Genomic DNA, 16,470 nt, shown 5'->3' with positions numbered 1-16,470 from the left:
GATTGTTTTAATAATTGTACAGAAAAGCCTTCCCTTTTAAAAGCTCACAATTCTGGCATACTGCATGTAGGGACATGCAGCTGTTATCTTCGCCTGCACTGTTTTTTTGCCAAGACACCCAGATGCATAAAAGGCTGAGTGAATTTCCTAACAACAGCATAAGAAAGTAAAACCCGTAAAGAAACCCGTAACTGGTGGTGAGATTCAGTGTGGGTCCTATAAAGGTTTTCATTTTAAGATAATGTTAAGTGTTTCTCATGATTTTATGTTTGGTAATGAACATGAGTTCTTCGCACATAGCAGCGATACTTTTGGCAAAATGTCACACTGCATCTTAATTTGAAACAATCCTCAGGGGGAAAGGACAGACAATGGATCACATGTCTTTCACAGTGTAAGCAATACCTCACTTTTTCTCCTTCAGTGCCATGGCAATTACTTTGATGCACAATTTAAAATGATCACACCTATTATAGAGGGTAATGCAAGAGGAGTGTGTCTCATTGATAACAAAGGAGCAGTGTGAGTTATGCCTTCAGGGGCAGCGACTCATCACTTAATGGTGGGTGAATGGTGGGTCTCAGACATTTCTATCTAAAACACATCCTTCTGAAGACTTCACAATGTGCTATCCATTAATGAAATTACATCATAAATGCTAAAAGAAGATTTGAGGGCTTCCTTTACCTGAAATATACAATTGCTTTGATCTTGTTTTACATCTTTTAAGGTGTCTCATGGACTTTTCAATATTCAATAGTGATGTCCAGCAGTCATCTCTCTGTCTGTCACAGTTACAAATAATGGCCTGCACTGAGGGCAGTTTTCTTTTTTGCGACCATGTCTGTCAGATAACTGTCACTCGTCTGTCAACGATACAAATAAATACATAGATGTATTTGCCTCTACACCCAATATAGCTAGGTGTGACTCATATGTCATGCCTTACTAGCTCACAAGTTTAGTGCTTTAACTTGTGTGCATTAAAATGATGATGATGTCATGGTGGAAGAATGTAATATTTACTTTGCACCAAACATGCTGAGCCACATATTTTTGCAGTTGTTGCAACACCCAGTTATTCTTGATTAAGTTTCTCAGTGCCATTGTAGTTTACGCCGATGAAGAGGAAATGAATGGTGAACATATTTATTGTCTTCAAATTGGCTGAAGTTACACATGCACGCATACATACATATAGGCAAACAAAAGCATGGCATTACTTGCACATATGCCAAACACAAATGACTAACACCATAAGACTTCCATTAAATAACATGACACAAAATGCTGCAATCACATTAAAAGCTAATCGACTGTGATTTATGACTACTGCAAAACGTACCACAAGAACACATTTGCTCAACGACACCATTTTGCCACCTTAGATGCATTTGTTAACATGAACACTTACAATCAGTTCCCCACAGTAAAGATTGTGATTTTCCCATATGGCCCAATACATGACTGTTAGGATATGTATGTATGTGCTTTAGTCTACATATAGCTTACATAAAGTTAAAAAAATCTGTAAGTGCAGTTTGTTATATGAACATGCTCCTCTTGTCAGGTCTATTAGGAGCTGTCAATTTTAATGTCATACAAATTTGAGTACTTTTTTCAATATAATTTCACATTATAACTCTGCATTGCCATGATTTTTCTGGTATGAACTGTAAAAATAGAACATATGACTGTTTTGACTAATTAATTGCTGAAAGCAAAGCATGGTACTGTCTATTGCATAAGCACAGTATGTCAGGTTGCAACAACAGAAGTCACATTAAATGTCTGTAGAAAAGCTTTCACACTCACATTGCTATACTTGTCAAGACATTTATATGACCAAAAAAATATATATATCAACAACCTCAACTTTGACCATTTCAAATCACCACCAGTTCAACTACTTGCCCACTGTTCATCTTTCTCATAACTGTTCACTTGCTTTATCCTCCCAGTCACTTTTCCTTTTATATTGTAACTTCTAAAGAGAAACAAAAAGAAAAAATGTAGTTAAAGTAATTCGATAGGGGTTGAAAGGGAGATGAGAGAGAGAGATAAAGATTGAGTAAGAGCAGGAAAGAGGGAGAGAGTCTGTACAGGGAAACTTCACTGTTGGTTTTGGTTTCATTTGGCCTTCTCAGCTGCTGGGGCGACAGTGACTGGCTCTGTCTGGACACCGGCATCTGTAGAATTACGTTTCTGACCCTGAAAATTGAAGGGAGAAAATTGTAACTGTTTGTTCATTACAGTTTCTACTGTACTACTCTTTTCTTTAAAGAGCCATGCCATCCATGCCAAATCTGAACTCATATCTAACCCATTCAATATTTATCTGCATTTGATTTAATTTACCTAGGAGCCTTGTTCTTGATGCTAGTTGTAAGGGAACAATTTCTAACTTGAGGTCTTAGTTTTTTCCAAAAGTACCTCCTCATTTTCTCACTTGTATCATTTCATTAAACTGCATTGCTTGCAACACTGCTTAGAATATGTGTCTTCTGAATCAAGTCAAACTTATTAACTGTAAGTTATTAAAGGCAAACTGCAAAACAATTCACAGGATGAGTAACATGATGTGCACTGCACTGTGAAATTGGGCCCACACCTTTAGTTACTTAATGAGTTGCTGCTGCCATCTAGTGGAGATGAAGCTACAACATATTACAATACGCAGGGCCAGTCAAAATAAACCTGAATAAACAGTCAGCAATTTACGGGGGAAAGTGATGTTCTCTTTACCAGATTTTTAAAGAACAGGTGGATGGAGTTCCTCTTTTCCAGTTTCCTGGGCACGCTGGCTGCATCATCCCCAGCTTGGGAGGCCGCTGACGCTGGTTTGTTATCTACAGCCGCCTCGGATGACTTGGCTGCTACCTTAGGTTCCTCCTTGGCTTTAACTGTCTGAGCTGCCTCTGCAGCCGCAGCTGGGGCAGGGGTCGCCTTCTTGGGATCAGCAGCCTGAAAGCGTTGTGGTGCATAATGAAAAACTGAATTATTCCAGTCCTAGAGCAGCCGTGGCTCCAATGTCTGTATCATAACATAACAATCAGATGTAAAATTTTAAGTGACATTAAGATGTACCAGCTGTTAGGATCCAGTGTGTCTTAGTGGCTGCAACATTATGATCAAAGAAGCACTGATGTGTGTTGTTATGATTTTCAAATATAATAACAAAGGTAAAAAAAAAATGCTTCTGCCAAAAAAAGTTGTTTTAGAGCAGGTTTTAATACCAGATGTAATTGATGAAATTACTCTGGTTAATAATGGATCTATTCTCGAGAGGTCATTTTACTGTATTTACCAGCCAAGTGGTTCTCCTGAGGAGCCGAACTCCACTTGTGGAGGCTGCCTGGACTTTTGTTGTCATGTGGTCTAACAGTACCTCAAATTCACATTAATCTGTTACTTTCTGTTTAGTAATTCCACTACAATTCATACTCAGATATTTTAAAGACCAATAAAGGCTTAATTGAATAGGTCCTTACTTTAGGCTTGAAGAAAGAAAGGAATGGTGATTTTGATGCTGTTTTCTTTTCTTCCTGAACAGGCGGTGGCGGTTCTGGTTTTGCAGAAGCCTCCAGAGTGCTGGCTTTTGAGGGATCCACCTTCTTTTATCAAAACGGCAGAGAAGAAAATACATATCATGAGCTATTTACGAATTAAAGACATGGCCATCATTGAAGCAGAGTGAGAACCTGCCACCTGTGAAGTGAAAGAAGAGGTAAGGGGGGGGGGGGGTCCAGGATCAGAGCAGAAAAGGAGGCAGAAAAATCTGATAAGAACCAGCCCTTGTAATCATAAAGAAGCCCACACCGTCATGCACAAAAGTAAAAAAATGTTATTGTCTGTAAAAAAAAATCTGAAAGTGTCCTTCTTTGGAGGAAGAGTTTAACACTTTGGGAAATATGCTTGTTCTTGCCAAGAGATGAGAAGACTGATACCATATACACACCTGTTAAATATGATGCAGGATACGGTTTACTTAAAGAATGTAAACAGGGGGAAACAGCTAGCCTGGCTCTCTCCAAAGGTAATGAAATCTTACTGTTTAACATGTTATATCTCGTTTGTTCAGTCCTTACAAAAACAAAATGGAAAGTTTAAAAAAAAGTTGTGGTTTTATGGAATATAATGTGTTAGTGAGCTTTAGAGTTGCTGGTGGTTGTTACCCTCGGACAGAGCCAGTCTAGCTGTTTCCCCCTGTTTCCAGCCTTTATTCTAAGCTAAGCTAACCGGCTGCTGGCTGTTGCCTTATACTTAATGGGCAAATATGAGAGTGGTATCAATCTTCTCAATTAACTCTTGGAAAGAAAGCCAATAAGTGTATTTCCCAAAATGCTGAACTCTTGTAATTTACCTCAGCTTCTACCACTGGCTGTGGTAACTCTTCCACCATCTGCAGGGAAGGAAAATTATTTGTTTTCCCATCTATTTAAATGCTGTATGAAATGCAATAAATCATGGGCTGAATCATCTGTCATGATCTGTCAGACATTGGTGATACAATGTGAATTAATTATTCAAAACATGAAAAAATTGTTTGCTTTTTAAATACTGCAAATGCCAAATTTTGTGTGTGTTAACTGAAATGAATGAAAGACTATATTTGGTTCAACATAATATTTGATACATCTGGTACAACATCATGTCAGAGGCACTTGTAGAGTGAAGAAAATTAAGATTTAATATTCCCGAACACTTCCTGCTGATTTACCTGCTCTTCTACAACTGGCTGTGCCACCTCCTCTGCTGTCTCATGAGGTTCAACATTATTTTCACTCTGAGTGGATGCAAATGAATCAGAACATGTAAAAAAAATTATTTTTTTTTAAATTTGCAATTTAGAACATGGAGATGTGATATAATCAGAGAATCCGAAGATTATTCAACTCCCTAAAAAAGACAAAACCCCAAGATTGAGAACTCTCCTTTGATTTACCTGGACTTCTACAACTGGCTCTGGCACCTCCACTGGTGTCTCCTGCAGAGCAAAACTACTTTTTTTATTCTGAATTAAGATGGACATGTGAAAATGCTGTAATTTACTGTGTATGGCATGTCTGATATGAACATCCTTAAAGATGATTCAAAGTAAGACCCAATGTGCTAGTGAGAGGTTTGCTGAAAGACTACTGAAATCCTGCAGGCAGATTCAAGCTCACATTAGAATACATTAATTAATACAAAATTCCCTGAATACAACAGAGAAGATTGAGCATATTCTCTATTTCATCTGTACATCTACAACTGGTTTTACCTACTTCTACTGCTGACTGTGGTGCCTCCTTGATTGTCTGCAGGACAGTGAAGGAATTCTTATTGTTAGTTAAAGCCAACAAGACAGAAAGGAAATGTCCCAAAATTAATTAATTATGAAATGCTTAATATGTTAGCATGGTAATGAATGCTGACTAGTATGAACTGGTTGAAGAAATAGTTTGACATTTTGGGAAATATTTACAAGAATTCTTGTCAAGAGTTAGATGAGAAGAGCAACACCACTCTCATGTCTCTGAGCTAAATATGGAGTTAAAGCCAGGAGGCAATAAGCGTAGCTTAGCATAAAGACTGGAAGCAGCTAGCTTGGCTCTCTCCAAAGTTCACAAATACACCTACCAGCGGCTGTAAAGCTCAAATTAAAACATTGTATCTCGTTTGTTTAATCCGTACAAACACTATTTCTTGGTGACCAGTGGCTGTGTGGAGTGACTTTCTGGAGTCTCCTCCGCTGGTTGCCTGGCAACCTCACTGTGACAACAAGACGAATTAACGGACAGATTAAACAAACTGTGTTTATTTGTGAGCTGTAGAGGTGCTGGTACTTTAGGCACATTTGTGTATTTGTCATGGTTTTGGGTTTGTGTTCCGTCATTTCCTGTTTTATTTTGAAGTAGTCTCCTTCCCTCATGCGTCTTTTAGTTTTGCTTCCTGTCTTTGATTGTTTTTCCACTGTGTCTTGATCAGTTTCACCTGTGTCTCGTTGTCTCCCCTAGTAAAGCTCCCTCTTTGTTCTGTGTCAGATTGTTGTTGAACCTGGTGTCCTGGTCTTTTTTCCCCATTTCTTGTAAATTCTGTTTTTTGTCATCTACTTTTTGGACTCTATTACCTGTTTGGATTGCTCTCCTGGTTGGTTCATCTCTGCCTGCCTTAATTCCTGTGTAAGCAATTTGAACTTTCTTAAATCATGTATCTGCACAAGCTCTGCCTCCTAGTGTGCATTTGGGTCCAGTTACCAGTTTTTCCTGTTTGACGCTAAACGTAACAGAGCTATCTGACCAAACATGGACCCAGCAGACATGGGTTCTCACTTCCTTAAGAGGAGCTTAAGGAAGTGAACTGCACTATTGAGAAACTGCACTTGGCCTTAGCCAGGATTTCTGTTTATACTTTGGAGAAAGCAATTTTGTCAAGGCCCAGGCTATTGGTGATGCTGGCTATGGCTCCAAATTTAGCAGTGATTTCCAACCTCAAGCAAAGCCTTCAGACAGCTTCCCTGCCTGCTAGCCCCCAGCCTGCTAATCTTCTGCCTACATCTCAGCCTCTTCATCAGCCTGCACTCCGGCCTGCTAGCCAGCCAGCTAGCATCGAGCCTGCACCTCAGCTCGTTCCCCTCCTGGAGGCACCTTCTGGAAAACCCTCCAGAAGGAAGCATGGCTGCGGCCAACATCATGCCTCTCCGCTGCCCAGCACCACAGCAATGTCTCCAGTCCTATCCACAGTCGGCGGCCCGGCCGACACCTGCTCCTGAGCTGCTGCAGCCTACTGCTCCGCTGGGCGGCGGCAGCCACGCCCTGCCTCGCTGGGCGGCGGCTGGCATCACTGGTTCCACCGGCTCCTCGGCCAGTCTGTCACCGGCTTCCTGTCTTGATCTCCATCCACACTGCCAGCTTCCAGATAGTTTTGTCACTGGCATCCTAAGTTACTCCGTATGTCGGGTCATCACCCGGACCTGCTCAGCCCTACCTCACAGTCGCCCTCCTGAACGGCTCTGCTCTTCTGTCCAGAGATCTTCCACTTGGCCTTTATGCTAAGCTAATTGTCTCCTGGCTCTAGCATCATACGTGGCACACAAACATGAGCTGTATTGATCTTCTCACCTAACTCTAGGCAAGCAAAAGTGTATTTCCCAAACAGTTGAACTTTTTTTTATTAATTTTTTTTTATGAATCTCTAATGCAGTTACGACGTTGGGAATATAATGCATCATGGAAATATGGACTGGTAGAAACAGTGGTGCAATTTGAGGCTTTTTCCCATGGAAAAAGTCTTATTATTATTATTATTATTATTATTATTATTGCTTGTCTGACTGAGTCTCATTTTTGAAAGAGCACTATAAAAACCCGATTCTCTGGATAAGTGTCAAAACCGCAAAGTGTCTGCCACCTCCAGACAAATCAGCTCTTGTTCAGTTAGTAACAGGATGAGCCATGGTCAGTTTGAGAACATGATAATTTACTGTACCACTGCTGCAGTCTTGGTGGGGGCATTGGCTCCACTTGCTGAAGCGCCCTTGCCTTTGGATGCCTTGACACCTAGCAGTACCTCAAATTCACATACAGTATGGTTCACACTACATTATAATCTGACACTAGGGAACATGCACTCACTGAGTCTACATGAATAACCAGCCCTTAAAATACATCGCATCTTGCTATGTAATGCAGTTTGCTGTTTATTTACCTTTGGACGGAAGAATTTGCTCAGAGTATTTTTGGCTGATTTTCCTTTTGAGGACTCGGGTTCCTTTGCAGCAGCTTTAGGTTCTTCTTTTGGTGTGGGTTTTACAGGTTTGGCAGCTGGTTCTCCTTTGATTTCCATTTTTGGTGGCTCTGGAGGAGGTGGTGGTGGGATAGACATTCCTTTGGGTGCTGCAGGCGGCTCAGATACTTGTGCAACCTATTCAAGAGAGCAGGTGTAAAAAAAAAAAAAAAAAAAAAAGTTTGCTATGAAAAACCATAGGTAACTAGTCACAGAATCATCTCTTAACAGCAAATACAAGATACACTGACAATTTTAGGTGAGGTATGATAAATGCAAAGCAGTGATTGAATTCATTTTAGTTTTCATCAAACATAAAAAAAAATTGAATTTGTATGTAAAATGTGACATTTCTGGAAGTTAACTGAATCCTACGGTGTCCAGAAAAAAGTTGCTTTCTAGTGAACTGCAAGATCTATCGTACAAATTAAAACCCTTCATGGGCAATGGGCTCACAGTAGTGGTTGCTGCTGGTTGGTTCTCCTTCTGGGACTATTTGGCAACAGAAAAAGGAAGCAGTTAGAGAAAGTTAAACTGAAGCAAACGCATATCTGCAAAAAGCTTGTATACATGTCCTATAAATGCTTTGGAGAACCTATTTGTTCTTTTAGAAATATAATGTACTTTTCAGGAATCAGGGATATCCTTGATTTAAGCAGGAACAGAAATGGATGCTGGCTAGCAACCTGTCTCCATTTCCCAAACCTGTGACCAATATATAATCAAACCCTAACATTAATGAGTTCACTGATTACAGCTTTGTAAACCAAAATAAGCATGATATAAAAATGGATATTGAAAGAATCGAACAAGAATGTCAGAACCATTCTAAATAAACCCACAGTGGTACTGTCATGGTCAATTAATCATTTAACATGTTTTATGTGATGTAATGCTTCATGAACATCTGTTCACCTGATCTTTTGTGGCATCAGGCGTAGCTGTTTCCTTTTTGGTTGTTTTAGTGGGAGTCACCTGTGCAACAAAGGAAGGAAAATGAGCTGTCTTCAATAACTTTTATTCTTGCCACACACAAAATAAGAAGGAAAAACAAAATGCTTATTCCTCGAATGTTCAATGTGTATGCATGATGATATTTCACATAGCTGGCAAAGACGCTGCAGTGTAAAATGTTCAGAATCAGCATATAGTTGATGTAACGGGAACAAAAAAAAAATTATTTTGATTAAAACAGAAGCCTTTCATAAATGCAGACATAGGCCTTTATGATAAGCTAACTGAGGCACACTGAGGTCCCTGACAGAGCACATACAGTACATGCGCTGTCATTGTGACAGCCATTGTGCTCCGGAGATGGCGTAGGCCTGCCCTCGCTCTATCTTCACAAATCTCAACTTCCAACTGCACAGGCCTCCCTTGTGAGCTCACACTATGGGTTGAACAATAGGCCACCACATTCCCGCATGTTCAAAGACTTGATTAGCATGGGGCTAGGGCAATGGTAACTCTTTAAAACGGCATGAATCCAAAAGACAGCACGATGAAGAGGAAATACAATAGCTGCTTGTTGTAGGTTTTCCATCAGCCACTGTCAACATGACAGATTTAGTTATAGATACCGCTGCTGCCATAAAATTTAATTTTCACATACCTCAACATAGAATAAGAGGAATTTCACACACACCAATCAAATTTAAACACATCTTCACTGTTAAATGTATCACTGATATCCACTTGATCAAGCATATTACCAAATGTCTTGGCTTCAGTAAGGCTTTGAGCAATAATTAAAACACACAATAACAAAATTTTTGCAGCTGTTTGCCTTGAGTAATAGTTGTAGATAACAAGGTTGTTTTTGCACTTTCGATTACAGCAATTCTTCAATTTATTTTTCCCAAGCAGTCAAATTTTACAAGAAAAGCAATTAGAAATATCAAGTATGTATATAAACCACACTTAATTTCTCAAATTGTGCCACTTACTAGTGTTTTGAAGAAGTTCATAACTGGATTCTCTTCTGGGTTACTGTCCTCTTGGTTTTCCACAGGCTGACTGTCAGTTTCAGGAGCTTTTCCTTCCTCTGGACCCGGGTCTAGAGTCACACTTTCTGATGCCGTTAATGATTCTGATTCTTGCTTTAGGTTAGCTGTTTCCTATACACCATCACAAAGAATTAGCCTTTGAGAATTATGTTAGAGCAGCAGAGCTGATATGCAAGCAGTGCGTGTCTTAATCGCAGCATTGAGATGGGAGCACAATTCCAACCATGCCTCTGCCTACTCGGGGCATTGTCAACAATCACCCTTTTATTAATGTGTGTGTCCCACCCCTCACTCATTGATATTCAACAATGTGTGAGAGTTATGCCCTGAGAAATGTCAGGAAACTCAAATACCTTGCTGTGTCCTTATGGGGAGTATGTATAAAATACAGAACTGACCAACCCCGATTTTATCATTTTTCAGTGTATCTGTTAACTTAAATTTTCCTTCAGTGTGGCCTGATTAAAAGTGTATATTCCTTTTTAAACTAAGCCACTACTATTCTTTCTTTTCTGAAAGCAGGTATTTGTCACTAAACACTGACCAAAAGAATGCAAATAAATTATGGGCAAAATCATGAATAAATAAGACATTTTTCAAGCCCTTTAATTCAGTGTTTTCATTTTTGATTTTATTGGAAAATGTTTCAGAACTTTACAATGTGAGGTTTGTGTTGATGAGATGTCAGAATCAGAAATACTTTATTGATCCCCGAAGGGAAACTCTTTGTTACAGCAGCTCGCCTTTACGTCAGTGCACACACACAGCATATATATATATATATATATATATATATATATATTACACACACAAACAGAGGCACTTTCCATTATTATAAAAATAATTTTACAATCCAGTTGCAATTACTATCACATACTATTAAACACATGATATCCTAAAGAGGTAGACCAATATTTTATTAAAACAATAACAATTTCCAGACAATTCCTTCAACATTTTACTGCTGTTCTTCCTTTGGAGCCACATGAATGGTAACAGTAATACTGTATCCCAGTGAAGACACCTTTAAACTACCAAGCATTTATGCTGATTCTGCAACAACTGATGTACAAGATGACTGCAACCTAACAAGTAAAGCTTCCATGTCTGTACTTGTGACACGGGTATCTTCAATCATTTCTGCACTTTGTGAATCCAGTGTTGAATCTGTTGAGTTCACACTTGATTCATTCTCTGCCTTCAGTTTCTCCCTCTGCTATGATCTCTGGTGCTACCTCCTCTGAAGTCACAAGGTCACATTCAGCTGCAGCATCTTCAATGATTTCTTCTACAATGGTCTCAAGAACGACCTCAACACACTCTGCCACGGGCTCATCTGAAGTGGTAATTAGAAAGTTTTCCTCAATGGCAGCTAAAGCATAAACAGAATGATCTGTTTCATGTATCATCTCTTCTGTGGCTTCATCTTCATTTGTCTCCATTAGCACTTTTGTTTTTGGTTGTCGCTCAAGAAGGCTCGCACTCTCCTCCACAGGCTCCTCAGAAATTTCAGGATTGGAGTCAGTTTGGTCTTCCACAGCTGGAGCAGCTGTCTCTTTATTAGCATCTTCCAATAGCACTTCAGCTGGGGCGATGTTCTCCTCTACAAGTTTCTCTTGGACTGAAACGCAAGGCTCAGACTCTTCTGTGGCATCCATCGGTGGCACATCTGCTTGCTCATCTGCAGGTTCCTCAACTATGTTTTCAGTTACTTCAAGCTTCTCAGAAATAGCTTCAACAACTGATTCTAGTATCTTTTCCAACGTCGCAGTGGTTGCATCTTCTCCAAAAGGGCTTGGATTCTTTTCTACACGTTCCTCTGAGATTACAGGATTTTGTTTGGGTGTTTCAGCGCTTTCAGCTTGTGCCAAAACATCTTCAGATGCTTCTGTTTTTTCTTCCACGGGCTCTTCAGAACTGGCAACCCTGTTGACTTCTCCCCCAATAGATGATTCTTGGACAGTGGTATCTTCCTCAACACTTTCTGGCACTGCTTCGAATTCATTTGATAAAGCCTCTATAGCTTCTTCAGTCATCTCCTCGGCAACTGTCTCAATTTGATCCGCTGGAATGATAAGACTTGCTTCTTGTTCTCCAGAAAGGGGCACATAAGTTGTTGCAACAATGACCTCCTCTTCCAGGGGGATGCCATTATCCACTGCAGGCTCCTGAGGAGTGATGGCACAAAGTTCAAATTCTTGAGAGAGGGCATCAATTGCTGCCTCTGGTATCACCTCAGTATCATCTTTGACAATGACAGGACTTGGTTCTGCTTCTTCAACTGTTTCTGGTCCCACATCGGCTATCACATCTTCACCAATCTCAGCATTCTCATCTGTAGTAATAACCTCAGGAATAGACTCAGGCTTTACTTCATCAGGAGAAATCAAAGAATCTTCAGGAAGTTCCTCAATGGTGATAAGCTTATTGGAACGAGCCTCCACAATGATAAATTCTTTACTCATTGCTGGGACATCTTCAGCTGCAGCAGCATCATCAGCAGTGACCTCTTCATGGGCAGATTCCACCTTAAGTAGAATTTCTGTCACAAGAGGGACAGAAAGTTCTTCTACAGGCATGTCTTGGTTTGCAGGTGTAGGATTTGGCTCCTCGGGAACAGCCTCCGAGATCGTTTCCGTCATCATAGTTACTGGCGCTTTGTCTAGGGAAGGAACGCCAATTGCTTCCCCGGCCTCAGGATTGACAGCATTAGACTCAGGTTCAGTGGTTTCAATCAGCACTACCTGAGCTGACATGTCTCCAGCTCCTTCACCATTGTCTTCAGTAATTACTTCATCAACACTTGGCTCTGACGTGTTTACATTAGCAAAGTCAGTGGTATCAGAAACAGCAGCGAAAACCGCCTCAACACAATCTACCACCTCTTTAGGAAGGCTGGAAGAAACCTCCAATGGCACAGTTTCCTCAATATTATTTTCCTCTGCAACTATTTCATCTTCTATAATAGATTTGTTTGGGTTAGATTCTGGTTCTGCAGCAATTTCTGGCTCAGTTTTCTCATGCCCATTCACGTCCGCTCCCTCAGGATCGTAGTTTTTGATGTGGTCGATTTCAGTAACTTCCACCAGCTCCGCTCTGAACACCATATTCTCATACACGTTGTTCTTCATGATGATCATTTCTTCAATAATGATCCCAGCCATCTGGTTGTCTAAGGGTTCCTCATTTGCAGTCTCTTCAACAACCTCCTCAGCAATGACAGAGGCAGATTCATTCAGTGAATCTTCTTCAGTTGCTGCTGTCTTCATCGCGACTACCTCTTTCACTGGGCCCTCAGTATTAGTGGTTGTATCATCATCATCATCATCATCACCAGTTTGCGTTGAAATATCTGCTTCTGATTTTCTGTCCGTTTGCGTTGCTTTTTGATGTAGATATTTAAAGTCCTCTCTGTGCTCAGCGATGATCATGGCAGCTTCGTCTCCACTTGAGCTCGACTCCTTTATCATGAAAATCAACATTCATGTTTAGATAAAATACAGTTGTTTTTTGTTTCCGGGACACATATGACAAACATGTGCTTGATCACACTGTGACTGAGTCAGCAGAAAAATAAAAACCCCTCTACATTGTAATGCCATATAGGACTGTTACAGTCCTAACAGTTTCTTTCTCTTTTTGCAATATGTTTTGGAATGATCCATGTACTGCTAAAAGTGACATTATTAAGGAAATCTAATCTAAATCTGAGTGATTTCAGGCAATTTGACTGATTATTTTAGAGATTAAAGCAAAACATTAAGGATAAGCTTGGCATTTTTCTATATTTTCTTTACTATCAACAAATTCCATGAAAAGAAAAAGAAAGAAAAAACTAACAATGCATTAGTCTGTCTCTCAATGCTTTCTGACTTCCCAACCCTCCTGTGTGTAGCACTTAGCCCAAAGAATTAAATCTTCAAAAAATATATAGTTCAATTTTTAAAAAAGGCTAAATCATTTTCTAAAAGAGCTGGGTACTGTAGTTTTTAGCAAATGCTACTCAAACTGGAGTAAATACTGCATTTGTTGAGGACTATTTTCAGTGGCGAATTAACACACATTTGGTGCTCTTGCGAGTATTTCTGGCAGCAGGATGGTGTGTATGGAATTGAGTCAAAATAAACTACATTGCCCATGTTCATCATAATGAAGGTAAGTACACCCAGCGCAACAGTGTGGCTCACTTTTTGTTTTTAATATTTTTGAAAAACAGTTGAGCTCTATGGCACAGAGGAATAAGCTACATCAGGCTTTGGCGACACAGGCACTTGTTAGTAGCATCAATTCATTGTTGTTTTTTGTCTTTTTGTGGGATTTGTTGACAATAAGACAAATAGAAAATATCACCAGACTTATCCTTTAAAAATGAACACAAAAAGTGCACTCACCGGCTGTGGATCAGTGGCAGGAAGACTTACATCTGTTTGATCTTCATTTGAGGTCTCTGTTTTGTTAACACTCTTGACATCAGCTGGAGGTTCTGTCTTCTTTTTGAACATTTTGCCAAAAACCTTAACTTTTCCTTCTTTACTTTTCTTGACCTCTTCCACCACCTCCTGGACAGTGGTTTCGGGGATTTCAGAAATAATTGGATCATCAGCATGGTTACAGTCGGATTCGACTGTCACACAATTAGGCTCAGTTGATTCTATGGCAAGGTTTAAAGAGAGGGGCCCGCCATTTTGCTGGACTGTGGTCTCACCATTAACTGCAATGAAGAAGAATCAGTTATCATCAAATGTAAACAAAAGGATTGGCCCATGCACCAAATACACAAACTAACACAAGAAAAAAATGTAATTGCTAGTTAATTATTTTTTGCATTTATAGGTAAAATTATATACATATGTATTCTTTATACTGTCATAATATTACTTATCGGGACTTTCAATAAGTTCAGATTTCTGTAATGTGAAGTCCATGTTGCAATAATTAATTTGATCTAATAACTACTTCTGTGAGACCGGTGCATCTGCTGTACCAAAGATGTTCACAGTTGTCACTACTATTAGATATTAAAGTCAATTTTAATGTTTAGCTCTTTGCATGCAACATTAAGTTACTCAAGCATGATATCTACAGTACTTGTGGAAGGCTCCATGAAGTAAACAGGAGCTAGCCATTGCAAGATAGTGACATTATCTTTATTTCCAGTGTCAACATTATTTCTTTGACAAACTCAAGTCCCAATGGAAAACCTACAGCATTATTGTTACTGCAGGGACACAAACGTGTGGTTGCATTACAGGTCAAATTGTTGCACCATCTCAATGTCTGAGACTACGCCTATAATTTACATTGGAAGACTCAAGAGGCAGTCCAGCTGGGAGTCACTGTGTTTACAGAGAATTATTTGAGTCCAAAGGAGTAATCCAACATAGAGATGGAAAGGTCAGCTGATTTTGTCTGTCCGAGACTAATATACAATTTTTTTCCCCATAAAACAATGTGCCATGAAACAGAATACAGAATACAAAAAATTTGTTCCTCAGGTTCTCCAACATACATATCACCACTGTTATTTTACAGTTAAGTCATTATATACAGTATATAGTATTACTTACCTGTTATTTATCGTAACAAGAGGAACTTAAAAAATCTCACTCACCATCAATCTCCAATCCGTTAGATGTGATGTTAGCAGAGAGGCCATTCACTGTTCCATTTTCATGCTTCTCAGGACTGTTCCCCTTCTATACAAGATAATAAAGAAATATTGGTCTATGTTGGCTCCACAGTTCACAAGACATTATCTACAGTCATTAACAATCCAGCATTTTGAAAAAACTTGGGGGCTCAAACCTTTTGTCTAAGAAGCAACTAACATCTGCTTTTCCATATGAATCCTACCACTGATTGAGAGGCAACAAAGTTATAGATACTATAGGTACAGCATTACAGGTTTGTTGTGTAATTTGTATAATTTTACCATGGTTAGCACTTTGTCCTTGGATTGCTCGTTTCCCATATTTTTCCCAGTTGAGACCTACAGACACAGGCTTTTAGCTCAGATTCAACTGGAAGAAATTAAATGGGGAAAAAAACAAAATATAGTTTTGTTATGTTGCATTGACAAGCAAAGATATACTGCAAATAATGACTAACTTCTTTTAAGTGATTACAGATTGTCAAAATGTCAGTATCATTCAAATATCTTACCTTGTTACAATTCCACAAGTCAAGCAAGTGATATCCTTCTTAAGAAAAAAATATGGAAAGCGTCTGTCAGAGATGGATTCACTGCTCCTGCCCAAATGTCTATATAGGCTATTGTTAACAGGCTATTTTATGTGTGCTTTAAAATGGGTGGGACTGTTTTTAAGTAATCAGTTGGATTTCCTCCAGTGAATCCCGCCATCCACCCAACAGAGTATTGGTGTTCTTTAGTATAGGCACATGATTAGCTCATGGTAATCTCTCTGTGAATACTCTGAAAATACCCCGACAACATCAGAATGAGGTTACACTCTAATCAGTCACACAGTGACAAGGCGATGCAGCGCACTTTTGTTGACAAATGTCGCTGGGAAGTAACAGGATGTGTATTAAGGATATTGGCCTGGCACACTTCCACGCTGTCAGAACAAAAATAACTATGTTTGCACTGCACAACCCTGTTGTAGTAACCTGGTTATTTTGATTTTGACAATAAAACTTTAAGCATGTTATCATTTAGGTCATTATGATCATGATT

The 16,470-nt window shown here is 39.4% G+C and overlaps 1 protein-coding gene across 31 annotated transcripts; it reads right to left on the bottom strand.

The window, feature by feature from the left end:
* Positions 1-1,133: 1,133 nt before the first annotated feature.
* On the bottom strand, positions 1,134-16,251 carry bcas1 (brain enriched myelin associated protein 1). Of its 31 annotated transcripts, XM_044210680.1 has the most exons (18): positions 15,936-16,251; positions 15,706-15,793; positions 15,385-15,469; positions 14,165-14,484; positions 9,714-9,884; positions 8,683-8,742; positions 8,224-8,259; positions 7,690-7,905; positions 7,471-7,551; positions 5,268-5,300; positions 4,946-4,987; positions 4,721-4,786; positions 4,364-4,402; positions 3,492-3,614; positions 3,308-3,388; positions 2,746-2,964; positions 2,104-2,211; positions 1,134-1,987 (listed from the first exon to the last, which is right to left on the bottom strand). In XM_044210680.1, the coding sequence occupies exons 2-17, from the start codon at positions 15,742-15,744 to the stop codon at positions 2,131-2,133; spliced, it is 1,692 nt and encodes a 563-aa protein (XP_044066615.1). In that variant the 5' UTR covers positions 15,745-15,793; positions 15,936-16,251; the 3' UTR covers positions 1,134-1,987; positions 2,104-2,130. The 31 variants fall into 31 exon arrangements, with proteins under 31 accessions (XP_044066615.1, XP_044066614.1, XP_044066622.1 ...); XM_044210679.1 differs by having other exon boundaries at positions 1,134-2,211; XM_044210687.1 differs by lacking the exon at positions 3,308-3,388 and having other exon boundaries at positions 1,134-2,211.
* Positions 16,252-16,470: the final 219 nt, after the last annotated feature.

This window comes from Siniperca chuatsi, linkage group LG10 (genome assembly GCF_020085105.1).
Source record: "Siniperca chuatsi isolate FFG_IHB_CAS linkage group LG10, ASM2008510v1, whole genome shotgun sequence".
NCBI lineage: Eukaryota > Metazoa > Chordata > Actinopteri > Centrarchiformes > Sinipercidae > Siniperca > Siniperca chuatsi.
Note: the sequence above shows the minus strand (reverse complement) of the source record. Positions and strands in the feature narration are given on the sequence as shown.

What these genes read in the sequence shown, in the direction of transcription:
- bcas1 (XM_044210678.1), bottom strand. Translation starts at nt 15,744, where the DNA reads ATGGGAAACGAGCAATCCAAGGACAAAGTGCTAACCATG. An exon ending in TAACGGATTGGAGATTGATG is followed by an intron (nt 14,485 to 15,384) that starts GTGAGTGAGATT and finishes TCTTCATTGCAG; the next exon opens with TTAATGGTGAGACCACAGTC. An exon ending in CTGCCACTGATCCACAGCCG is followed by an intron (nt 13,235 to 14,164) that starts GTGAGTGCACTT and finishes TTCATGATAAAG; the next exon opens with GAGTCGAGCTCAAGTGGAGA.